The sequence below is a fragment of the Erythrolamprus reginae genome, chromosome 7 (genome assembly GCF_031021105.1).
Source record: "Erythrolamprus reginae isolate rEryReg1 chromosome 7, rEryReg1.hap1, whole genome shotgun sequence".
Classification (NCBI taxonomy): domain Eukaryota; kingdom Metazoa; phylum Chordata; class Lepidosauria; order Squamata; family Dipsadidae; genus Erythrolamprus; species Erythrolamprus reginae.
Window position 1 is genome coordinate 85,965,096 of NC_091956.1, and position 27,523 is coordinate 85,992,618.

General features: G+C 40.6%; 1 protein-coding gene across 6 annotated transcripts in view; it reads left to right on the top strand.

Moving 5' to 3' along the window:
- Positions 1–27,523, top strand: part of MAPK10 (mitogen-activated protein kinase 10) — a 252,552-nt gene that overhangs the window by 121,214 nt on the left and 103,815 nt on the right. For all 6 annotated transcript variants that reach the window (XM_070758061.1, XM_070758063.1, XM_070758064.1 and 3 more), the window contains 4 exons: positions 1,992–2,174; positions 5,614–5,738; positions 20,584–20,647; positions 22,927–23,004. In XM_070758061.1, coding sequence (XP_070614162.1) covers positions 1,992–2,174; positions 5,614–5,738; positions 20,584–20,647; positions 22,927–23,004 — 450 coding nt within the window. The remainder of the gene's footprint in view (positions 1–1,991; positions 2,175–5,613; positions 5,739–20,583; positions 20,648–22,926; positions 23,005–27,523) is intronic.

Genomic DNA, 27,523 nt, shown 5'->3' on the forward strand with positions numbered 1-27,523 from the left:
TAATGTATGACTCAGATTGCCTTCTTATACAGGTGATCCTCACTTAGCGAGCGCAATTGAGCCTGGCATTTCTGCTGCTAAGCGGTAGAGTATTCAGCAGGAAATCACGAGAGTGTGCTTGACTTACGACCTCACTCCCCATTCGGTCATTCAGTGAACCAAGCACGGTCACTAAGCGGAACATCACAGCGGCACGATTTGCAATTTTAATTCTGCCTCCTCCATCTACTCTCCTTGCGGCATTCACAGGGGTGGGTGTGAAATGTTGCCTTTTCTTTTACACCGTCATAACTTGGGCATTGTTTAATGGGGCGGTCGTTGAGGGGGGACTTTCTGTATCCAAATCAATGGGAGTCACCTAAGCTTCATTTCCAAGTCACTGGTCTTACTCTGGTATGGATGATATTGCTCTGAAACAGTATTAATATTGCCCTGGAGAAGAAAGACAAAACTTTTCATAGTTTTCATAAACTAACCTAGTTTGTTATTGTTGTGAGTGGTCCTCAGCCAACTCTGATAATGATGGAGGATAAGCCAGGCCCATCTTGGTACCCTGGGCCAGTGGTTTTTCCAGCTGATGCAGAGATGGAGAGTGAGGGAGAAATAGACCTGGATGAAACTGGGGGGTCACCAGAAGTGGCAGATATGCCAATGACAGTAGGGTCTGATTTGGAGGAGGAGGAGGAGGAAGAAGAAGAGTATTTGCCTTTGTTAGCCCGTTTTAGAAGGCTAAGAAAAAGACAAGAATACTTGTATGGGAAAAGGAAGTTGTGTGTAGTTTGTTAACTCTAGGGAATTGTTGACCACTCCCCATAGGTATTTAAGGGTGGCCGATGGGAAATTCCGGGTGGAGTTTCAACCTTTTGTAATGGAGTCCATTGATGTTTGGGGTCCATCCATGTTGCGCTAGCCAACTGTTATTTTTCAGCTAAAATCCTTCGAGTAACAGTGCTCTATCTGCGGAGAGATTTCAAAGGTGTAAATGTAAGTCACCTGGTCACCTCACCTCAAGAAGGATATAATGGACCTGGAAAAGGTGCAAAAAAGGGCAATAAGTATGATGAAAGAAATGGAGCCCCTCCCTTGTGAAACCAGGTTGCAACGCCTTGGTCCCTTCAGCCTTGAAACATGGCGTTTAAGGGGTGACTTGATCGAAGGGTATAAAATTTTATGTATTGGACAAAATAAATAAATAAAATCATGCATGGGCTAGAAAAGGTGGATAGAGAAAAATTATTTTCTCTATCACACAATAGTAGGACAAGGGGGCCACTCCCTAAAGCTCATAGATAAGAAAGTGAGGGCAAATCAAGGGAAATATTTCTTCACCCAGAGGGTCCCTGGTTGATGGAATTCACTTCCAGAAGAGGTCGTGACAGCTGTCAGCCTGCATAGCTTCAAGGCAGGATTAGACAGATTCATGGATGCCAAGTGTATTGGTGGTTATTGAAATGGATGTCCATGTGCCGCCCCTATGTTGCTTGAGGCAGGCAGGGTTCCCTTGAGTACCAATTTTTGGGGGTCAGGGGAAAGGGAGGGTCTTGCCTTCTCTTTCTGCTCAGGATCCCCCTGGACAATTGGTGGGACATAGAATGCTGGACTCGACGGGCTTTGGCCTGATTCAGCAGGGTTCTTAGGTTCTTATGTTCTAAGTCAGTGAAACTGGGGTCTCTTTGTCTCATCAAGAAATGCATAACTCACTTTGATCTGCGGCCGCTGAACTGGTACCTTTTAACCCCTGTCACTGAGAAGCTGCCAAGATGACCTCCCATGCATGAATTTGGATAAATGCTGCTTTCTATTTAAAAAGGTTGATTTAAAATATCAGCCCGTGGATTCCTCCTTTGTTTTCAATCTGCGTAGGCCCAGGATAGAACCGTTATCTTTGGATGACAACGAGCGCAAGACCCTAAAATAAGCTTGGCGTGGTTGGCAAAGATTGACGGTGCGGGACTCTGCAGCCGTGGTTTTCCTTAACTCTCTCTGCTCAGATATTGACCAGTGGAATAAGGTAATTGAACAGCTGGGGACTCCCTGCCCGGAATTCATGAAGAAGCTCCAGCCCACAGTGCGGAACTACGTGGAAAACCGGCCTAAATACGCCGGACTGACCTTCCCTAAACTTTTTCCAGACTCTCTTTTTCCAGCGGATTCTGAGCACAACAAACTCAAAGGTAAGAACGACAGCGAGCGTGAAGCATTTTATTGATTTATTTAATTGAACTTTTATATGCCACCCACTTCCTGAGGACCCTATTATTTTACTGAAAGAGTAGTAGATCCTTGGAACAAACTTCCAGCAGACGTGGTTGGTCAATCCACAGGAACTGAATTTAAACATGCCTGGGATAAATGTCTTTTTATCTTTTCTATCTCTACTTTATACTTACGTCATGTTAAAACATACTTCAACACTATACTTGTATGACAAATAAATAAATACAAATAAATAAATAAACCCACCACTGTGTGCCTTGAATGTGGTACATTTTTAAAGGGAAATGTCTTGTGCAATTACGACTTTATCTTGATTTTTTGATGTCCCAGGATGCGATAATGACATCAGTCCACAATGATGGCAGATTCTCTTTTTTTAAAAGTCTCCTCTCGTCCCTTTTGATGATATATAGGTTAGTGTATCAACAAGGTAGGGATTATACACACACACAAACTCATACATATACATGCATACTGGTGCTGCCGGCTATAACTCCTTTCTTATTTTTACATACCTGTCACCAGAATAGGGTCATCATTGTGTCGTCAAATGTCACTGGCTATAGGCTTGATTTAAAACCAGACTATAGCGCTGAAATGTTGGAGATAAATTTAAATGACTGGTGAGGATATCCTTGGAAATGTAATTGCTCCATGAATATATGTGTTCACCATCTACTCTTTTATCCCCCCGTTTCTCCCCCCCCCTGAAAATGTTTAATCCAAAGCTTTCAATTCCTACTATCAAAGGAAGGACAGTTAGGACCGTTAAGTTTAATTATCAGGGATGGGTGGATTAATCTATTTATTTTTTTATTTGTTTGTTTTGTGACATACGTATTGGTGGTATACAAAGATATAATATTTATATACATGATACCAGTAAAAGAGAAACATTAGAACAGGGGACGGAAGGCACATTGGTGCATTTATGCATGCCCCTCACTGACCTGTTAGGAATCGGGAGAGGTCAACAGTGGAGAGACTAAGGGTCAAGTTTTGGGGGTTAGGTGATGATAGTACAGAGTCAGGTAGTGAGTTCCATGCATCAACTACTCGGTTACTAAAGTCGTATTTCCTGCAGTCGAGTTTAGAGCGGTTTACATTAAGTTTGTATCTGTTGTGTGCTTGAATGTTGTTGTGGTTGAAGCTGAAGTAGTCATTGACAGGAAGGATGTTGTAGCCGATGATTTTATGGGCTATGCTTAGGTCATGTTTAAAATGACGTAGTTCTAAGCTTTCTAATCCTAGGATATAAGGTTTAGAAAGAAATAGTATAAGGGCAGACTAGATGAACCATGAGGTCTTTTTCTGCCGTCAGTCTTCTATGTTTCTATGTTTCTAGGATTGTAAGTCTAGTTGTGTAGGGTGGAGGAGTGGAGGGCTCTTCTAGTAAAGTATCTCTGGACATTTTCCAGGGGGTTTATGTCCAAAATGTGTTGCGGGTTCCAGACAGATGAGCTGTATTCAAGATCTGTTTAGATGTGTAGAGACTGGAGAATTCTGTTGGTACCAATTGGAGAAGGGTGGTGGCAAAAGTCTCTTTCTGGTTTGTTTCATTATGAAAAAGTTGTGTTTTTACTATGGGTTTTGTAGCTTAGGGCAGGGGGTCTGAGGAACTCTTGGAGTTAAAGTCCACAAATCTTAAAATTGCCAAGGTTGGAGATCCCTGGCTTAGGGCATTAACTAATTTGGAAATACAGTAAATACATGTGTAAATCTATTCTATTCAATTTCCATATGAATCCGCATCTAAATCTTACCTGAGCTTCAAAGTTTCCAGTTTAACACAGAAAAGGAATAAAACAGATGTACACCTGTATTTGTTTGAACAAAGGTTGTGAATGAATTTAGAAACAAAACATAACAATCAATTCGTGTTAGCTATTTGGAAAGGTTTAGATGACAAGGGCCTGAGCTGTAACTTGCATGGCTCTGAATAAATTCACACGAAACTTTGGTAGAAATCGTGAAGGCCAACAGTGCAAATGGGCTTGAATCGAACCTTTGTTAGTAGAAGGTGTACCACCTTCACTTTTTGGCAGATTTGATACCAATAATTGAAGTCCACCTGGATAACTTCGGTGCCTGATGAGATATAGCCATTATCTGCAGAGATGATTTAAATATAAATGAAACCTGTGTTTGTCTTCGAGAAGAAAATAAACTTCCTAAGAAAACACAGATTGATGTAAAATGTTTTCATTTACAGCTCTGGAATCTACCAACTTAAAATGTGTATCAGTTTTGAAGGCATAGATTCCCAAGGCTGCCCGCAGTGGCAATGCACGGTGTTTGTTAATCCGCTACAATTTGCATGTCATTTATTTACACATATATTTATTTCCCTCTTGATTCCTTCCTCGTCCAACTTCACTCCTGTGGTGAAACAAAGGGAAAAAAGGAGGGGGATTTAGCAAGGGATTTGAAGCATATGCACAGAAAATATGTTTTTCCCTCCTTTGGGTGCCTTCCTGAATTAAACTTGTAGATACGTTTTTACGTGCACGAATTCTTGCTCTAGTGTCAAAACAATTGCTCCATCTCTGATAATAATATGACCCAGGAACAACAACGAAAAGTATAATTCTAATATATTTTGATGAAATCTATCTATCTATCTATCTATCTATCTATCTATCTATCTATCTATCTATCTATCTATCTATCTATCTATATCCATCCATCCATCCATCCAGCCATCCATATCTATTTATCTATCTATCTATCTATCTATCTATCTATCTATCTATCTATCTTTCATTCATTCATTCATCTACATCCATCTATCTACTGTATCATCTGTCTGTCTGCCTGCCTGCCTGTCTATCTATCTCTATCATCTATTATATCACCTGTCACCCATCCATCCATCCACCCATCATCATTCATCTATATCTACCTATCTATCTATCTATCTATCTATCTATCTATCTATCTATCTATCTATCTACCTACCTACCTACCTACCTACCTACCTATCCATATCTATCATTCATTCATTTATTTATCTATATCTATCATCTATAATCTACTGTATCATCTGTCTGTCTGTCTATATGTACCCACCTACCTACCTACCTACCTATCATCTATCTTTCTACCTACCTACCTACCTACCTATCTATCTACCTACCTATCTATCTCATCTATTATATCACCTATCCATCCATCCATCTATCTATCCAACAGTCTATCTATTTTGTATCTCCTACTAAGCTCTTAAAGGGTCATACCAACTTACCTAGATCTGTTAGTTCTTTCTCAGCATGCCTGAACTATTTTGAAATCTGAACCTGGATGCCCTGATCTAACTACTCTGAATATGGCATTGTAAGTCCCATCTCCACCCAGTCTTTCCCCAGACTGATGCGTTTGCTGTTGTTGTTCCTCCAGCTAGCCAAGCTAGGGACCTCTTATCAAAGATGCTAGTGATTGACCCAGCCAAACGGATATCAGTGGACGAAGCCTTACAGCATCCGTACATCAACGTCTGGTATGACCCAGCAGAGGTGGAGGCGGTAAGTGGACCATTAGCTCTGAAATGGGAACTTTGAATGTTTCAGTACCAGCTTTCTTTCAATCCTCTTTTTATGTGTTTTCTTTTTATCATTACAGTGTTAAGCAGCTCTTTTCAGTAGAATCAGTCATTTCTCAAACCGATTGTTAATCAGTGCCATATACTGTAGTTTATTATAAAACATTGATGTTCTTCTCCCCATTACTTTTTTTAAAAGTCTCAAAAGGTTTATGTTGTACTTTCTGTTTTAAAATGCTACTTTTAGCAGCATTAGTATCTTAGTATCAGTCTTCAATAGGTCTAGAACAGCTGTCATGTCAAGAAGTAGAATTATTATTATTATTTATTAGATTTGTATGCTACCCCTCTCCGCAGACTCGAATCCCCTATGGCAGAGGTGGGCGACCTATTTTCTAGACTACGGACTTACTTTTTTGTAGCCCTTAGAGTTCACCCCAATACCACATCATTATATAATTACCCATAAATGGGGGCTTTACTTTATGCCACTTTTATGATGAGAAACAGAAGAAGCATCAAGAGACTCAAATAGATTTGGTAGTTTAAAAAATGAAGACTTAGACTTAGAATAACTTTATTGTCACTTTGACTGTACACTAATTAGCATACATTAAAATGAAATTTTGTTGCGTACGGCTCTCAAGGGATCACTGCCTCCATTATACACTACATTACATAAATAAATAAATATAAAATTATGCATATACCCACATATATGACACTGAGAAACAACACAATCTAGTTCTGATGTAGACATGTGAGAGAAGCAACTCTTGCAAATTTACCAGGTGGGATGGCATAGGGAACAACGTTGTTACAGAAGCCGATAGTCCTGCTAGAAATACTCCCAAACTTCCTCCCAGAAGGAAACAACAGAAACAGGTCATGAAATGGGTGTGTGGCGTCTCTAACAATGCTTTGAACTGTAAGCACATAGGGCTTATAAGCAGCATCCTGAATAGCAGGAAGTGAGCTTCCTGTATTCTTCTCAGCTGTCCTCACCACTTGCTGTATGGACTTTCTATCTGAGGCACTTCTGCCACCAAACCAAACAGTGATGCAGTTTATTTAAATGCTCTCGGTCAATGTAGGAAAAAATGCTCAAAACCCCCTCCTTTCAATGACTGGCATCTAGGAACATCAAGACTGTCTCCTTCGTGTAGAACCAACTGTCTAGTCTGTAAATATCTGAGTAGATATGTTGATAGTATCCTATAGGGGAAGTTTGTAGGGCAGGAAACAAGATTGTCAATAGCACTTTCATCCTGGAATTCTGTTCAATAGTTTTATTTCTGGAGCTTCTTACAGTGGTAGAGCACTGGGTGGCTTCAATTTAGTTTATGGATTGGTTGTGTTCTTCTTAATGGATGCGCTGTAAACTCTAGCATGCTGCAGTGGTGAAGTCTGGATCTATAAGAAGAGAAAAATAAACCAAATAATAACACCACTACCTTCTCATTGTGTACTTGGCTGCCAGAGTGAGAATTAAAGCCTTGGGTTTCTTTGCTGAAACAGTTTACTCTCCTGATCAGCTGATCTGACTTTAATGTCTTACATCTGCCTCTGAACGAGGAGCCCACCAAGACTTAGCATTTCATGGCTTGAATTATCGTACAATCACAACTCCCAAAGTCTTACAGAACCCACATGTTCATTCAAGACGGTCATAGGCGTCGTATCAAGTGAGTCTACAAAGCCACTTCTCTTGAGATAAGAGATTGAGCTGCATGGGGAACAAACAACTCGACTCCTCTGCTTCTTGATATTCTTATCTAGGCTTCCTGATAAATCCTAAAACACTAATAATAATAATAATAATAATAATAATAATAATAATAATAATAATAATTTATTAGATTTGTATGCCGCCCCTCTCCGAAGACTCGGAGCGGCACACAACAACGATAAAAACAATATTATACTGGCACAAATCTAATATTTAAAAAACAAAAACAAAAAACTAAAAACCCTATCATAATTAAAAACCAAACAGCACATACATACCAAACATAAATTATAATAAGCCTGGGGGAAAGGTGTCTCAAATCCCCCATGCCTGGCGGTATAGGTGGGTCTTAAGTAATTTACGGAAGACAAGGAGGGTGGGAGCAGTTCTAATCTCCGGGGGGAGTTGATTCCAGAGGGCCGGGGCCGCCACAGAGAAGGCTCTTCCCCTGAGGCCCGCCAGACGACATTGTTTAGTCGACGGGACCCGGAGAAGGCCAACTCTGTGGGACCTTATCGGCCGCTGGGATTCGTGCGGTAGCAGGCGGTTCCGGAGGACTCTGGTCCAATGCCATGTAGGGCTTTAAAGGTCATGACCAACACCAATGTAATGAACTCCCTAATTTTAATCCATCTTTGTATAACCCCCTTCGATTTATTTATTAATTATTTTATTTATTAATCAGATTTGTATGCCGCCCCTCTCCGTAGACTCGGGGCGGCTAACAACAACAATAATACAATGTAAACAAATCTAATATTTAAGTTCATTTTAAAAAACCCAATTTAAACAGGAGATGTTCCTGAGGATTGGAGAATGGCCAGTGTTGTGCCTATCCACAAGAAGGGCAGTAGAGATGAAGCTGGTAACTACAGGCCAGTTAGCTTGACATCAGTTGTAGTTAAAATGATGGAGACTCTACTCAAAAAGAGGATAAATCAGCATCTAAAAAACAATAACTTATTGGACCCAAATCAGCATGGCTTTACTGAAGGCAAATCGTGTCAGACTAATCTCATTGAGTTCTTTGACTATGTCACAAAGGTGCTGGATCAAGGTGGTGCCGTGGATATTGCCTATCTGGACTTCAGCAAAGCCTTTGATACGGTTCCACATAAAGAGCTGATAGATAAATTAGTGAAGATTGGACTTAATCCCTGGATAGTTCAGTGGATTTCAAGCTGGCTGAAGCATAGACATCAGAGAGTTATTGTTAATGGCGAGTATTCTGAGCAGAGTCAGGTTACAAGCGGTGTGCCACAAGGGTCTGTTCTGGGTCCTATTCTTTTTAATATATTTGTGAGTGACATAGGGGAAGGTTTGGTAGGGAAGGTTTGCCTATTTGCCGATGACTCTAAAGTGTGCAATAGGGTTGATATTCCTGGAGGGGTCTGTAATATGGTAAATGATTTAGCGTTACTAGATAAATGGTCAAAGCAATGGAAACTGCAGTTTAATGTTTCCAAATGTAAAATAATGCACTTGGGGAAAAGGAATCCTAAATCTGAGTATTTAATTGGCAGTTCTGTGTTAGCAAAAACTTCAGAAGAGAAGGATTTAGGGGTAGTGATTTCTGACAGTCTCAAAATGGGTGAACAGTGTGGTCGGGCGGTAGGAAAGGCAAGTAGGATGCTTGGCTGCATAGCTAGGGGTATAACAAGCAGGAAGAGGGAGATTGTGATCCCCTTATATAGAGCGCTGGTGAGACCACATTTGGAGTACTGTGTTCAGTTCTGGAGACCTCACCTACAAAAAGATATTGACAAAATTGAACGGGTCCAAAGACGGGCTACAAGAATGGTGGAAGGTCTTAAGTATAAAACGTATCAGGAAAGACTGAATGAACTCAATCTGTATAGTCTGGAAGACAGAAGGAAAAGGGGGGACATGATCGAAACATTTAAATATGTTAAAGGGTTAAATAGGGTTCAGGAGGGAAGTGTTTTTAACAGGAAAGTGAACACAAGAACAAGGGGACACAATCTGAAGTTAGTTGGGGGAAAGATCAAAGGCAACATGAGAAAATATTATTTTACTGAAAGAGTAGTAGATCCTTGGAACAAACTTCCAGCAGACGTGGTTGCTAAATCCACAGTAACTGAATTTAAACATGCCTGGGATAAACATATATCCATCCTAAGATAAAATACAGGAAATAGTAAAAGGGCAGACTAGATGGACCAAGAGGTCTTTTTCTGCCGTCAGTCTTCTATGTTTCTATGTTTCTATGTTTCTAAAAAACCAATCATACATACTGACATACCATGCATAAATTTTATAAGCCTAGGGGGAGGGAAAGTCTCAATTCCCCCATGCCTGACGACAGAGGTGGGTTTTAAGGAGCTTACGAAAGGCAAGGAGGGTGGGGGCAACTCTGATATCTGGGGGGAGTTGGTTCCAGAGGGTCGGGGCTGCCACAGAGAAGGCTCTTCTCCTAGGTCCCGCCAAACGACATTGTTTAGTTGCCCTGACCCGGAGAAGGCCAACTCTGTGAGACCTAACTGGTCGCTGGGATTTGTGTGGCAGAAGGCGGTCCCGGAGATATTCTGGTCCGATGCCATGAAGGGCTTTATAGGTGATGACCAACACTTTGAATTGTGACCGGAAACTGATAGGCAACCAATGCAGACTGCGGAGGGTTGGTGTAACATGGGCATATTTAGGAAAGCCCATGATTGCTCTCGCAGCTGCATTCTGCACGATCTGAAGTTTCCAAACACTTTTCAAAGGTCGCCCCATGTAGAGAGCATTGCAGTAGTCAAGCCTCGAGGTGATGAGGGCATGAGTGACTGTGAGCAGTGAGTCCCGGTCCAAATAGGGCCGCAACTGGTGCACCAGGCGAACCTGGGCAAACGCCCCCAGGGAGAAACATGAACCTACTGGACCCACCAGAAGTTGGGAAACAGTCCATTTCTTGCTTCCAGAGGGCCTCCGGGGGGGGGGCTAGGGAAGCGGTTTTCTCCCTCCCCAGGTATTGAATTATGGGTGTGGGCACTCACGCACACGCACACTCTTTAGGCACCCCAAGAAAAAGAGGTTTGCCATCACTGCCTTAGGGAGACAAGGGCTAACTACATCTGTATTGCTGCTAATAAAAATACATGGATGTGTTTATGGAGCCCCCAGGCGAGAGAGGATTTAACGCTTTGCATAGGCTGGGAATAATGGCAAGTGCTGGACAAAGGAAAGTCCCTCTATACAAATTGGTGTGATGTGGCTCCACCTAGCTGAACCATTCAAAACTCTAGCAGTCAATTCTGAACATATTAAGGGCTTTTGCAGTGTGTTCAAGGTCAGTCCCTTTGAGCACTGATGCTCCATAACTCTACATAAGCTGCAAGAGGCTTCCTTCCTTGGATGGGCCGGGAGTGGGGGCAGTTTGAAGACTAGCTTGATTTATTGTAGCTGTTCGGGATCTCATGGTTTTAGTTTAATGCATTCTCTTTGTCTATCAGTGATTATTAGCAACAGTTAAACTCAAATGATAGTCTTCGTGCAAATTCCGTCATCTTAAACTATTATTATTATCATCATCATTATTATTATTATTATTATTATTATTATTATTATTACTACTACTATTATTATTATTATTATTAATAATAATTTGATTTGTATGCCGCCCCTCTCCAGAGACTCGGAGCGGCTCACAACACAAAACACAGTACAAATCCAACAATAAAAGCAATTTAAAACCCTTAGTATAAAAAAAACAATCATACATCTCAGACAAACCTTACGCAAAACGGGAAACGGCCCAGGGGAATCAATTCCCCCATGCCTGACGGCAGAGGTGGGTTTTGAGGAGTTTGCGAAAGGCAAGGAGGGCGGGGGCAATCCTAATCTCCGGGGGGAGTTGATTCCAGAGGGTCGGGGCCGCCACAGAGAAGGCTCTTTCCCCTGGGTTCCGCCAGACGACATTGTTTCGTCGACGGGACCCGGAGAAGGCCAACTCTGTGGGACCTAACCGGTCGCTGGGATTCGTGCGGCAGAAAGTGGTCCCGGAGATATATGTTGCCTTATCAGGCTCTCTGGCAGTGTGCTCCTCCCCATATTTGGTTGTACCAGGTGATTTGACAGAAAACACACACACACAAACACACACACAATGTAAGTATAACATAAATTGGTAATATATATTACTATAATTGTGTGTTCATTAGCAGTACAGATCTAAAGTTCTACAACTTCCAAAATAAAGGGGCATATCACCTAAAAAAAGATAATTAACACATAATGAGCTTCAGGTGGTGAATATAACAAGTTATTCCTGTGACCCATTGTGGCTTATTTTCAGCATGACAACACCGAGTGTGGCTACTGCACAAGTGATGGATTGTTTTGAATCTTCTAGGAGTTGATTCACATAGAAACCGTCTGATCTTCCTGGGTTTTTACCTATTAGGGGCAAATGTAAGGTGACCTGATGTCTCTGTGGAATTTGCAGTGGAGCAGTGTGTAGAAATGGGTTCCATTTTTCTTGTCCCCACCTGGGCAGGTCCACCTGGTTAATGGGATTTCGGAGCGCCTGCCTGGCTGCTAGGTGATGCTAAGATATTGTGTCTGACTTTGAAAAATGGCATCTTCAACCTGAGGAAAGTTGGATTTTGTGTGTATTTTGCTGGTTCCCCAGTGCCCGTGTTTATCCAATTTCTACCATATGGAAGCAGCTTATTCGCTTTGGCACTCCCTGTTTCTTATTCTTTGAGCCAACAATGGTTTGGCTTGGTCATATCCTACAGAAATAAGGAACTGTGTGGAAAATTAAGAATTGTGTAGAAAGCTCTGCTCCGTGGCTGTTTCGGGGAAGAAGAAGAAAAATATTCATTAAAACAAGAGGAGTCGATCTGAGCAGAAAGAGTTGGATTTTCAGCCGGTACTTCATCCTCCTCAGTGAAGGGCTACCAACAGTTTTACTTCCAAGTTCCTGTGGGAAATGACCACGCTGAGCCTGAGGCAGGGGTCAAAGAAGTCATCAGTAATAATAATAATAATAATAATAATAATAATAATAATAATAACAACAACAACAACAATAATAATAATTTATTTTATTAGATTTGTATGCCGCCTCTCTCCGAGGACTCAGAGTGGCTCACAACAACAATACAACATGTACAAATCTAATGTTAAAAACAATTTAAAACCCTTATTATAAAAAAGAAAAACAATCACACAACCTAACAGGCATGGGTGGGTCTTCAGGAGCTTTCAAAAGGCAAGGAGGGTGGGGGCAGTTCTAATCTCTCGGGGGGAGTTGACTCCAGAGGGCCGGGGCCGCCACAGAGAAGGCCCTGCCAGACGGCATTGTTTAGTCGACGAGCATGAGTCCTTGCATGCTCACCAGATATTTAAGTCCAGCAAACCTGTGAATTTCTTTTTATTCCTAAATTCCGCTAATTTCCCTTGACCATTATTAGTGAGAGGGAGCAGGAATATTAAATAATATTAACCGGTATTAGAGAAAATGCCTGTGGTTTTGTACCGAGAGTTTAACCCCCAGGCAGTGTCCCTTATATGTAGTTTCTTGCGATTTAGAGTACCAATCGCGTAAGTGCACAGGTGGTAAGCTAGTTGGCATCGCACTGAAGAAGCACAGACTTCTATGCAGCTAAATTTTCTTTTTATACGTCCATTAACATTTTATGATCTTTTCACAGCCTGTAGAAGAGCAGTACAATTAACAGGTCTCATTCAAAAGGCAGTGGGAATAACAAGGTAGAGTGACAAGGCCCTTGTACTTTTGACAGTGGACTCAGGTGGGTTCTCTTTAAATGCCGGGTGACAACCTATGGCTAATATGAATTATTACTCAGAATGGCCGGAGCTTAGATCGAAGTCAGCGTTTCAGTCTTTAGAGACTGATTTTTAAGAAGCCAAGTCTAACCTGCCTTTGCATCTGGCTATTTAAGAACAGATTGGCTTTTGACTTACCAAGGATCTGGGCGATACAGGGGTGGGTTCTACTTACCTTTACCACCCTCGTCACCTCCCGGGAGTGACCCTCTGCCTATGTGCAGAAACCTTTGCGCAAGCGGTGGACTCAGCCTTCCATCCTTCCGAGGTGGGTAAAATATTGGATTTTATTGTACATTGTTTATGATTGTTGTTAGCCGCCCCGAGTTTTCGGAGAGGGGCAGCATATAAATCCAATAAAACTTGAAAGTTGAAAATGAGGACCCAGATTGTTGGGTGCAAGAGGCTGACTCTGTAAACTGCTTAGAGAGAGATGTAAAAGCCCTGGGAAGCGGTATACAGTGTTCCCTCGATTTTCGCGGGTTCAAACTTCGCAAAAAGTCTATACCACGGTTTTTCAAAAATATTAATTAAAAAATACTTTGCAGTTTTTTTTCCTATGCCACGGTTTTTCCCGCCCGATGACGTCATATGTCATCGCCAAACTTTCGTCCGCCTTTAATAAATATTATTTTAATAAACTTTAATAAATAAACATGGTGAGTAATAATCTAAATGGTTGCTAAGGGAATGGGAAATGGCAATTAAGGGGTTTAAAGTGTTAAGGGAAGGCTTGTGATACTGTCCATAGCCAAAAATAGTGTATTTACTTCCGCATCTCTACTTCGCGGAAATTCGACTTTCGCAGGCGGTCTCAGAACGCATCCCCCGCGAAAATTGAGGGAACACTGTATAAGTCTAAATGCTATTGCTATTTTTTCAATCCGCGGTGACTGGAGAACTGATTTGGAAGCATGGACCACCAGTCATCACTGCCAGTTCGGCAAACGGCACCAAAGGTTCCCCCACTTGAAGAATACCACGTGTCCCAAGTCCAGGCAGTGGTTGATAGATTAGCAGAAGATCCCACCTCTACCCAGCTTACATATTTGCCCTTTTAAAATCCAGTTTGATGTTAGTTTTAATGTTTTAACATTTAATGTGCAATGTTTGTAACATTTTTAACATTCTAGTTCTTATATATTGTTCTTTTGTGACTTAAGCTGCTGGAGTCGCTTGATAATAGAGTAAGCAGAGTACAATAGAATATCAGAATAGAATAGAATGGCATGGAATAGAATATTAGAATATTAGAATATGATAGGATAGAATTGGATAGAATAGAATGGCATAGAATGGAATGGAATAGAATAGAACAGAATGCCATGGAATAGAATATTAGAATAGGATAGGATAAAATATTAGAATAGAATAGAATGCCATGGAATAGAATATTAGAATATTAGAATATGATAGGGTAGAATTGGATAGAATAGAATAGAATGCCATGGAATAGAATGGAACAGAATGCCATGGAATAGAATATTAGAATAGGATAGAATAGGATAGGATAAAATATTAGAATAGAATAGAATGCCATGGAATAGAATATTAGAATAGAATATTAGAATAGAATAAAATAGAATAGAATAGAATATTAGAATAGAATAGAATATTAATAGGATGGGATGGGATAGGATAGGATAGGATAGGATTGCATGGCAGGGCATAGAACAGAACAGCTTTATTTGGCCAGGTGTGATTGGCCAAGTGTGACATATGGGTGGCATATAAACGTAATAAAGTAAAAGGCAACATGAAGCCCATTGCATTGTCCTATTCATGTACTATGGGAATAATGTGACCAAACGTGAAAGGAGCAAAGCCTTGAAACTCGCTTTCTCTAATTTGCCTTAATTTGCTTGGCTTATGTGCCCCACTCTCTAGTGGTAGATGCCCGTTTTGGGGAAAAATAAAAATAAACTAGATGCGCGACAAATGCGTTCAAACAACGCAGCCAGATAATGGCAAATACCCTGCAGGGTTAAAGGATCAGTATTGGCCCTTTTAAAAAATGCACCGGTTATTTTCATCCCAGTCTGTTTTCTGACAACCAGTGCTCTTCCAGGGGTAATGGAGGAGACAGGCCCTGCACAACGGTGCGTGCGTCTAATTCAGGCATTGTGGTTTTAAATGTTTGTTCAGCCATGAAATGCGCTGGGTGGCTGCAGGCCAGCCATTGTCTCTCCCAATGATTCCTGCTGCCTGGTGATTGCTCTAGGACCTTTCTCCCTGTTTCTTTCTTTTGCTTTTTAAAAGTCAGTTCCAGCCCAGGTCTCACTTTCAAAGCCAATTTCTTAGGATGTTAAGAGTTTGGCTTTGACAGGTGATTTGTGCAGAATAAATGTCACATTTGAGAAAAGCCAGGAGAGCAGAGAAGGGGCTGAGATAACGCCATCCCATCTCTTATATGTATTGTTTTATTGTCCAGAGAAGTATACTATTTGTCTCAATCTGTAAAATTATATATAGGTGATCCGCGACTTATGACCACAGTTGAGCCCAAAATTTATGTCGCTAAGTGAGAAATTGATTAAGTGGGTCTTGACTTGCTTTACGATTTTTCTTGCCACATTTGTTAAATCAGTTACTGCAGTTGTTAAACGAGTAACCCGGTTGTTAAGTGAATCTGGTTTCTCCGTTAACTTGGCTTGTCTGAAGGTTGCAAAAGGGCGTCACCTGACCCGGGAATATTGTCATAAATGTGAGTCAAGCATCTGAATGTAAATCATATGATCATGGGGGATGCTGCAATGGTCATAAGTGTGAAAAATGGTCATGACTAGTCATTTTTTTCAGTGGCCTTGTAACTTTGAGCGGTCACTAAGTGAACTGTTGTAAGTCAAGGACCACCTGGATTCCTTCTTGTGTGCATCTGCATTTAAACCTTTTAATATAATATCTATTATTAGCAGTTCCTAGAAAATTTCTTCAGTAAAATTGAACAATCTCCATCTCCTCCTCCTCCTGCTGCTGTTGCTCTTCTTCTTCCTCTTCCTCCTCTTCTTCTTCTTCCTCTTCTTCTTCCTCTTCCTCTTCTTCCTCCTCCTCCTCTTCTTCTTTTTCCCTCCTCTTCCTCCTTCCCACTTACCCCTCTCCCCCTCCTCTTCTTCCTCTTCTTCTCTTCTCTCCTCTTCTCCATCCTCCTCCTCCTCTTCTTCTTTTTCCCTCCTCTTCCTCCTTCCCACTTACCCCTCTCCCCCTCCTCTTCTTCCTCTTCTTCTCTCCTCTCCTCTTCTCCATCCTCCTCCTCCTCCATCATTTCCATTTTAGAAAACATTTTAGAATTGATCAGGTAGATGGGCATAGAGGGGAAGCCCATGATAGAAATTATCACATTCCGTGGACATCTCTCGCTATATACTTAAATTTAAATGACTCCGTATTAGAGAGATCTGATCTTATCAAAGTTCTCATTCAACCCCAATTGCATTCTGTTTGTATGCTATGCACACGCCCTCACACACTGAAGCTGGCATAGGGCAACGCCTCATGTGCCCTCATGCGCTATGGGTCTGCATGCACAGGATACAGGCCAACAAAGCGGTTACAGAATCTGGGGGTCCTGCCTGAAATCCTCTGAAACCTCCTCCCAGAAGGGAGCAACAGAAACAGGCCATGCAGCAGGTGTGTGAGAGCTCTAACAATGCGTTGAGGTCTCAACCCATGGCGCTTATAAGCAGTATCCTGAACGACCAGAAGTGAATGTCAGGACGAAGCCCTCATTTGAAGGCAGAGACTTTGGCCTGCCACAGTATAATAGTATAAGTTATTATACTTATATATTATTACATTATATTATTATTATTATTATTATTATTATTATTATTATTATTATTATTTATTAAATTTGTATGCCGCCCCTCTCTGAGTCTACAGAGAGGGGTGTCATACAAATTTAATAAATAATAATAATAATAATAATAATAACAACAACAACAACAACAACTGGGAGGGGTAGTTGCAGTGATGGACTCCTATGGGAACGGCCAGGAACACAGTTCCGGTAGCAAAATTTGGAGCTCCACCCCAGGGCACCCAATTTGCACTGAAAGGTGTTGAAACAAAATGCATAAGCCACGCCCACAGTGTGGTAGTAAAAATATTGGTAGCCTATCACCGGGTAGTTGCATGTGAGGGAAAGTTACTAGCTGCAACAAATTCCTTTCTTAGAGTCCAAGGTCATCTTTTGTTCTGCACCAGCGGATGTAAGGAGGAGGTCAGTGGAATCCTTGCACTCGGTCCTGGTGATGAACTTGGGGCTTTGGGGATGGGGGATGGACCTTAACCTGGTTGGGGTACTGGAAGGAAGTTAGAATCAGGATGGCAACAGTGTGGCCATCATGGCTCTGATATTATAATATTAATATAATATAATATTATAATAAATCGAACTTTGGATGGGAGAATTGGACTGGGATCTATTTCTCAGATGCTATTTGGGGTGTTGACAGGGAGCTTCCTATATTCTTATACATGCGTCTCCTAGGGCATCTCTCCGTTGCTTTAACAAACAAAGAGCAGACACACCTGATCTCTATTGACAACAAATAACCTGTGGAGATGCTCACAAGCCTCCTTGAGAAGCAATTATCTATAAAATTCACATTTGCCCTTTTTCCCCTGGAGAATGTAGGATGTTCTACATGTCTTTTTCTTTTTTTCAGATTAAAAGTACATAACATTTTATTTCCCATTATATGGACACATTTAATCTTTGGATCTCAATTTCCAGGTGAAAGGAACTGGTCAAGCTAGAGGTCAACCCAGTCCCAAGGCTTTTCCTTTTTATTTCCTTGGCAACAGTAACCATGGTTACCAGCATCTGTTTGAAGATGTAAGGGACAAGGCAGTGCAATAGCCGCAACCAACCCCGTGAATTAATATAATTACTTTATAGTGTGTTGTTTTTTATTAACAAAAATGTTTGGGTTGGGGTTCTGATTTTTAAAAAGGATCCGAATGAAATTAAGTGAGCGACAGGTTTTTGAAGTAAAAATACAAACTAGCAGAGAAGTTCTCAACTTATATCAATTCCTTTAGCAACTTTGCAAAGTTACAAGAGTACAGTACTTGAAAGCCCTCACATTTATGACCACCGCAGTTGAATATTTAGCCGCTTGGCAACTGGCATGTACACTGTATTTATAATTGCTGTTGATTGTCAAGATAACTAGTTGTTAAGATGATCCATTTAGCAATGGCTTAACCGCCACTTAAAAATTGTAAGAAAAAAGGTAAAATTGGCTGTAACTCACTTAGCAATCACCTTACTTAGCCTTAGAAATTATAGAATAGAAGAGAACTGTGATGGCGAACCTATGGCACATGTGCCGCAGGAGGCACGCGGAGCCACATCTTCCGGCACACGAGCCGTTGCCCTTGCTCAGCTCCAGCATGCATATAAGCGCCAGCCAGATGATTTTCACGTCACTCCTCCCCTCTCAGGAGTCTCCATGTGGCCCGTTTGGAATGCTAGATAAGCACAGGGCTCACGTGGAGGCTCTGGGAGGGCAAAAACTTCCAATAGGCCTGACACCCCGTTTTGGGCCTAGCAGGCCTACCTGAAGCCTCTGGAACCAGAAACTTCCAATAGGCCCAATTTTTCCAATAGGCCTGACACCCCGTTTTGGGCCTAGACGTCCTCCTTGAAGCCTCTGGAACCGGAAACTTCCAATAGGCCCATTTTTCCAAAAAGCCTGTCACCCCGTTTTGGGCCTAGCAGGCCTACCTGAAGCCTCTGGAACCGGAAACCTCCAATAGGCCTCTTTTTCCAATAGGCCTGACACCCCATTTTGGGCCTAGCAGTCCTCCTTGAAGCCTCTGGAACCGGAAACTTCCAATAGGTCTGTTTTTTACCCTCCCCAGGGCCCAGAGGCTTTTTTGAAGCCTGTGGAGGGTGAAAACGGGCCTATTGGAAGTTTCTGGTTTCCAGAGGCTTCAGGGAGGCCTACTAGGCCTAAAATTGGGTGTGTGGGGGGGGGGGGTTGTGTGCACATGCATGGGGAGCACATCTGGGTTCACGCACGCATGTGCAAGGGAGTGGGGCACATGGGGGGACATTGGACAATGGGTGTGGGCATGCACGCATGTGCTGTCGCATATGCACTTTTGGTACCTGAAGGAGAAAAAGGTATTCCATTGAATAACAGTTATTAGAAATTATTGTGAAGTGAATCGCCATAGTTATGGAGTGAATCGTGCAATTGTTAAGCGAACCTGGTTTCCCTCAGTAACTTTGCTTGTCAGAGGTCACTAATGATGACCCCATGACCCTGGGACAATGCGGCTGAATTTTGACCACGTGACCGTGGGGGATGCTGCACTAGTCATAAGTGGGTAAAATGGTCATAAGTCACTCATGTTTAACTCGGTGGCATAGTTAATTTCTGTCACTGAATGAATCATTTTAAGCCAAGGACTGCCTCTACTTAACTTCCAATTATAAACCATGATTAAATCCCTGGCCAATAAAGAATGCAAGTGATTGGCTTCTCCATCTTGCACGCTCGCAATCTACATGCGCTTAAAAGTGCTACATTTTTAGCAGCCCCTGTCAAAATAATAATAATAATAATAATAATAATAATAATAATAATAATAATAATAATAATAATTTATTAGATTTGTATGCCGCCCCTCTCCGAAGACTCGGGGCAGCTCACAACAACTATTAAGACAATATTATACTGGCACAAATCTAATATTAAAAAAACCTAAAAGCCCTATCATAATTAAAAACCAAACAGCACATACATACCAAACATAAATTATAATAAACCTGGGGGAAAAGTGTCTCAAATCCCCCATGCCTGGCGGTATAGGTGGGTCTTAAGTAGTTTACAGAAGACAAGGAGGGTGGGAGCAGTTCTAATCTCCGGGGGGAGTTGATTCCAGAGGGCCGGGGCTGCCACAGAGAAGGCTCTTCCCCTGGGGCCCACCAAACGACATTATTTAGTCCAACTCTGTGGGACCTTATCGGTCACTGGGATTCGTGCGGTAGCAGGCGGTTCCGGAGGTATTCTGGTCCAATGCCATGTAGGCCTTTATTCTAGGTGTGGTCTTACTAAGGCTTCATAGAGTAGCATTATTACTCTCACTTGATCTTGATTGTATCCTTCAGTTAATGCAATTTAGGATTGCATTGGCTTTTTTGGCGGCAGCTGCACACTGCACATATCATGCTTGGTTCATGTTTGCTGAGTTTTTCATTACCTAACTATTTTGGCACCCAAGTTAAACCTTGTGGTTTATGTTTCCAGCTGAATTTATTCCGTTGACCTCTCTATGCTTTAATTCACAGCCCCCTCCACAGATCTATGACAAGCAGCTGGATGAAAGAGAACACACAATTGAAGAATGGAAAGGTAAATATATTTTTTTACCTTTACAAGGTATAGCGTCTGATTCCATTGTGCCTACGGTCCCTGTCCTATTTGTCTTCTTTTATCATTACTTTGATCACATTTTGAGCACTTAGCAAGGGGCTCAGATTTATGGACGTTTGCAGCAAACCACAATTTTGCTGGATTTTGGCTTTCACTTTCCTTTTCCAGTGAAAAACACCCATGGGATAAAATGGATTCATTTAGTGACCACTGCATTGGCTTAATAACAGAAACATTCATTTAACAGCCACTGTGTTCGCTTAATGACTGTCACACAAAAGTCACAAAATCACGGTGCCGTCACGTGTTGACTCACCTAACTGCCACACAAGTTATGACTGTAATTCTAGGCTCGATAATAATTGTAAATCGAGGAATATAAGCGTTTATGATATAGCTATTATACTACGCAATAGCAAATGCTGAATTACAATCCCTCTGCTCATCCAATTGGTTTCAGCAGGTGGTGTAGTAATAGATCTTTATGCCTCGATATATAATATTTATTATTGTTGATATAATAAATATTAAATTTTATTTATTTTTATTTATTTATTTATTTTGTCCAATACACAATACATATTGAAGAGAATAGATATGAAGTATTATATACTGTATAAAGAAAAGATATAAAAGTAGAGGAGAAGATATATGAAAGGAAGAAAAGATATATGATATATAAGATAAGGAGAGACAATTGGACAGGGGACGAAAGGCAGGCTAGTGCACTTAGGTACGCCCCTTACTGGCCTCTTAGGAACCTGGAGAGGTCAATCGTGGATAGTCTAAAGGAGAAATGTTGGGGGTTAGGGGTTGACACTTCTGAGTCCGGTAATGAGTTCCACGCTTCGACAAGTCGATTGCTAAAGTCATATTTTTTACAGTCAAGCTTGGAGCGGTTAATATTAAGTTTGAATTTGTTGCGTGCTCTTGTGTTGTTGCTTTTGAAGCTGAAGTAGTCATCGACAGACAGGACGTTGCAGCATATGATTTTGTGGGCAATACTTAGATCGTGTTTTAGGAGTCGTAGTTCTAAGCTTTCTAGACCTTTCGTGGGGCATTCTTTTTCGAGTGGAGGAGTGAAGGGCTCTTCTGGTGAATATCTATATTAAATATAATATAATATTTCTCGAGATACCTAAGCCTCTGACAATCACAGCCAAGGATGCAGAAAATTAGATTTAAGCTCATCAGAGGCAATTTTGAAGACATTGTCTTCATAAGGGTCATTGCGAAATTTTGCAAGCCAGAAGACAGGTCCAGATAGTCCTCAATTTATGGCCACAATTGAGCCCAAAAGAGTAGGACAGATGATAGCTAGGAAAAACAAAGTTATGTGCCCTTGTCTAGAGGGTTTTTATTCACTGTCAAGAGTGGTTTTAAATAGAAACATACGCCCAGCTGCTGTGGCCTAGAGGTGGATGGAGCTCTTGCCTCCCAATCAGGAGGTTGAGAGTTCGATCCTAGGTAGGGGCAGATGTAGGATGTCCTGCTTGACCAGGGAGGTTGGACTAGATGACCTGCAAGATCCCTCCCAACTCTGTTAATCTGTTAAACCGGACTCTGTTGAACTTCAGAGGATAATTAGAACTGCAGAAAAAAAACCAATGGCTACCAACCTACCTTCCATTGAGGACCGGTGTACTGCACGAGTCAAAAAGAGGGCCATGAGAATATTTACAAACATCTCACCTCCAGGACACAAATTGTTTCAACTCCTACCCTCAAAACATCGCTATAGAGCACCGCACACCAAGAGAACTAGACACAAGAAGTTTTCCCCCCCAAAATGCCATCACTCTGCTAAGCAAATAATTCCCTCACCACTGTCAAACTATTTATTAAGTCTGCACTGCTATTTATCTTCTCACCGTTCCCATCACCCACCTCCTCCCACCGACATCTGGATGACTGTAACTTTGTTTCTTGTATCCTTACAATTTATATTGACTGGTTCCTAATTTGATTTGATTGCTTATTTGTACCTGGGCTATCATTAAATGCTGTACGTTATGATTCTTGACAAATGTATCTTTTCTTTTATGTACACTGAGAGCATATGCACCAAGACAAATTCCTTGTGTGTCCAATCGCATTTGGCCAATTAAAAATCTATTCTATCCTATTCTATTCTATCCTATTCTACCCTACCGTACTCTACCTTACCCTACCCTACCCTGCTCTACTCTACTGAAACATCTTTTTGATATGGGGAAGTAATGAAACGCCTTTATAACAAACTCCTTTGTCTCTTGCAGAACTAATCTACAAGGAAGTAATGAATTCTGAAGAAAAAACTAAAAATGGTGTAGTAAAAGGACAGCCTTCTCCCTCAGGTACTCAGTCCTAGTGAATGACAGTATTTCATATAATTACAGATCCAGACCTTTCTTTATCTGCATCTAGAAACAGTACCTAAAGTAGGTTTTCATTGGTTAGAAGCTAGGATGTATTCCAAGTAATTTAGCTTTTCCAACTTTTCTAGGCCGCCCTGAGTCTCCGGAGAAGGGCAGCCTAGAAATCGAAATAATAATAATAATAATAATAATAATAATAATAATAATAATAATAATAATAGTAATAATAGTAATAATAGTAATAATAGTAATAATAGTAATAGTAATAATAAAAATAATAAAATAATAATAAAAATATTATTATTAAATTATTATTATTATTATTATTATTATTATTATTATTATTATTATTAGTGAAATACGAAGATCTAAAAATCGAGCTGCAACGACTCTGGCATAAGCCCGTGAAAGTGGTCCCAGTGGTACTTGGCACGCTGGGCTCAGGGCCAAAGGATCTTAGCGGACATTTGAAAACCATCGGAATTGACAAAATCTCCATCTGTCAATTGCAAAAAATGCTTTACTGAGATCCGCACACATAATTCGCCACTACATCACACAGTCCTAGGTGCTTGGGAAGCGCCTGACTGGTGATGAAATACGAAATCCAGCATAGTGATCTCGTTTGCTGTGTTGTACTGACATAATAATAATAATAATAATAATAATAATAATAATAATAATAATAATAATAATAATAATAATAATAATAATAAACTTGTTCCCTTTTAAATATATAGGGTTGTGCAGATTTATGGACTCATAACTCCAGAATTCCCAGCTAGTATTCTGAGAAGTTGTAGGATTTGGGTACCAGATTAGGGAAGTCTGAGAGAGAGGCCCTGGAAGGAGATAAGCTACATTAACTGAACTCAGTTAAAAAAAGAATTGTATTAACTCTCTGCTAATCCTCTTATCTAGGAAAAAGCCCTGCAGAATTAATTGGGGGCTTACTTCTAAATAACAATATATCAGACTGCACTGATTTGCTTTCAGAACTTTGAATGAATGAAGCTAGTTTTCCCGTGCCATGTATTAATTCTGTGTTCAATGAAACATTAGGTTCTGTAGTCAGTTCCTTAGTCATCATTAAGGGATTGACAGATGGGCTTGTGGTATCTTGTGTCTATTCCTCTGCTCATTTCCCCCCCCACTTTAGTTACCGGTTTATCTCATATTTTTCTTTATCCTCAGTTGTCTCAGAACTTATTTCTCTGTTGTTTTTCTCAATTAATGCCAGGTCTACTCAGTATTCCATATTCGTCCCAGAAGTTTGTTATATCTCCTTTATTTGTTTCTTTGTCTTTGCAGTTTGCTAGGAATATCAAAACTTGGTGTGTTTGTGGGGCTGGGTCAAAGTGCATAAAAATCAATGAATTTTAAAAAAATAAAATAAAATAAATCAGATTTTTAAAATTTAAATCGGATTTTTAAAATTTAAATCATTTTTTTAATTTTTATCAGAGAAGGAGCTACTGTGGGACAGAAATGACACTTGCTCTTTAAACTTTATGATTTAAATGAACTCGATTTAAATCAAATCCAGCTGGCACCCTGGATAGAAGATTCAGACTTTCCCATTTTTTATTTTTTTTTGAGACTTCCCCATCATGGATAGCATGGCACAAAATTAAACATCCAAAGACTACAAGAATGGTGGAAGGTCTTAAGCATAAAACGTATCAGGAAAGACTTCATGGACTCCATCTGTCTAGTCTGGAGGACAGAAGGAAAAGGGGGGACAGGATAGAAACATTTAAATATGTTCAAGGGTTAAATAAGGTTCAGGAGGGAAGTGTTTTTAATAGGAAAGTGAACACAAGAACAAGGGGACACAATCTGAAGTTAGTTGGGGGAAAGATCAAAAGCAACATGAGAAAATGTTATTTGACTGAAAGAGTAGTAGATGCTTGGAACAAACTTCCAGCAGACATGGTTGGTAAATCCACAGTAACTGAATTTAAACATGCCTGGGATAAACATAGATGCATCCTAAGATAAAATACAGGAAATAGTGTAAGGGCAGACTAGATGGACCTTGAGGTCTTTTTCTGCTGTCAATCTTCTATGTTTCTATTTTTCTATCCACATTCGTTTTCTTGGCCTCGCTAATCTCCCTCCACCATGTTGTTGCTCAGGGCAGAAAAGCCGAAAGGAATTTCAGGGAAGAGGCCTGGATTAGCATAAGCCTTTCAGCACCAGGCATTTGTTTCCGTTATGTCAGAGAGGCCAATCCAACAAGTCCTTGCAGAGCCGAAAAGTGAGGGACAGAATACACACGTTTGATTTAAGAGCTTACTGAGCTGTGGCCACCATCATCATTCTTGAAGACCGAGCGGATGTCGGAATAAATCATTGTTCGTGGGCAAATTTGTCACAGAAAGCCTTGCCTCGGGGGTGATTTATGAGGAGCAATAAATAGGATGTGCTTGTAGGGGGGAAATAATAATATAGGAAGACTAATTAAACTCTCAACTTCCACTTAAAAGGGAGGATCAGCCCTATTCCAAACTACTGGAAGAAAACACTTTATAAGCAGAGGACGGCAAAGATAATCAGAGGGATAAACAGAGCTTTTAAACACTGATATTTCCCTGCAATTGCTGGTAGTCCTCGACTTACAACCATTTGTTTAGTGGCTGTCCACAGTTACAATGCTACTGAAAAAGGTGGCATGAGTAGCTTCCACATTTATAACCGTTGCCGCATCCCCATGCTCACATGATCAAAATTCATGCGCTTGGCCGTTAACACGTATTTATGACAGCTATCCCTGGCCACTCAGACACTCCCCACCTCCAGTGGCTGCTCAAAGATGAACAGGCCATCATTACAGCACAGGGGGCCAGACTCTGCGCAGCAGCAGTGGGGATGCGTCGCTAATGGGTGCCTTCATCATAGCGAGATAGGTACATCTTTTGTATACTTAAAATGGGTCTATTTTGGTTGGCCAGCCAGAAGTCACGAATTCTGTAAGTCATTTGTCTCCAGATGTCCAAGAACCTCAACACCCAGCATGTCTTTTGTTGACTTGGGTGACGACCAACTTTGGATGGTCAACGAACTGCTGTAAGTCAAGGACTACATTTGTCATCCAAGAATCTGCTACTAGAATCAAAGAGATAGTAAAATGTCTAGATTCTAAGAATCTGAAACGGTTCTTGGATGTTCTGTTTTTCTGGGTTTTTAAAAAATTATTATTATTATTATTATATTGATGGTCTTTGACTGTAATAAAGGTCTAATAATAATGACAGGTATCTATGGAGATTCTCAGTCATCCAGGTCGTAGTTGTCCCAAAGGTGTTTTTTAAAGAGGCCACTGGACCTTGTTTGTTTTTATTTGAAGACCTTTTGCTTCTCATCCAAGAAGCGTCTTCAACTCCTAATCCCATCAGGATGAGCTGGTTTCTCAGATAAACTTCTCTGGTTTTCTTATTTCTTCTTTTAATCTTTTTTAACAAATTGCAACCAGCCAGAATCTCTGAGACATATAAATTTAAATGTGCAAATAACTAGCCAGCTCCTTGGAAAACTGAAGAATCTTCTTGGGTGAAAAGGGAAGAGCTCTTGGAAGAAAAGCCAGGGAGTTCAATGGCCTCTCGGGACATATATTTATGAGAGCTGCATTGTCCTGGGATCAATCATTTCTAACCTTCCCAAGTGACTTCCAACAAACAAAGCAAATTGGGGAAGTCAGATTTGTTTAATTACTGTATGATTCACTTAACAATTGCTGTGGTTGGCTTAACAATTATGGCAAAAGAAAAGTATAAAATTGGACAAAACCCAGTTTAACAACTGCCCTGCTGAACAATGAAAACGTTGGGTTCCACTGTGGTTGTAAATCAAGGACTCTCTATACACATTTACTTTTAATTTCATAGAATTTAAATGGCATCGTTTTTATTTTAATCAGGAATGATAAAAAGAACTGTGGCATAAAACAGTCATTTTCCAGGATCCATTTTGGAGGAATTGGGCCCACAGAGAGATTCCTCAACCGAACACCAAGATCGTGGAATAGAACTAATTAAAAATGAGAGAAAAATCTATTTCTTTATTATAATGAAACTTGCTAATATAACTCTTCAGCCGCAGCCTGCAGTAATTCCAGGCTATCAGAAGTTAAATTTATATTTTGGGTTTTTTTTTTAAAAAATTATCCACCATGCATCAAATAATTACATCCATATAAACCAAACATTATAATAATAAACAAACAAAACATAAAAAATATATTGCTTTGACTTCACTCCCAGACAAAATTTATGTTTTGTCTGACTCTCAGTGACTGGTTGATTACAATTTGTTAAAAATATTAAAAGAAGAAAGGAGAAAATTCGAAAAGGTTTATCTGAGAAACCAGCTCACCTTGATGGGATTAGGCCAGTTAGTCCTTCTCTGTTTCTCTGTTTCCAGATCTGATCCTGGGGCCTTGAGCTTGACGCTCCTGTTTAGTTTATTTATTTTTTTGCTTATTTATTTATTTGTTTAT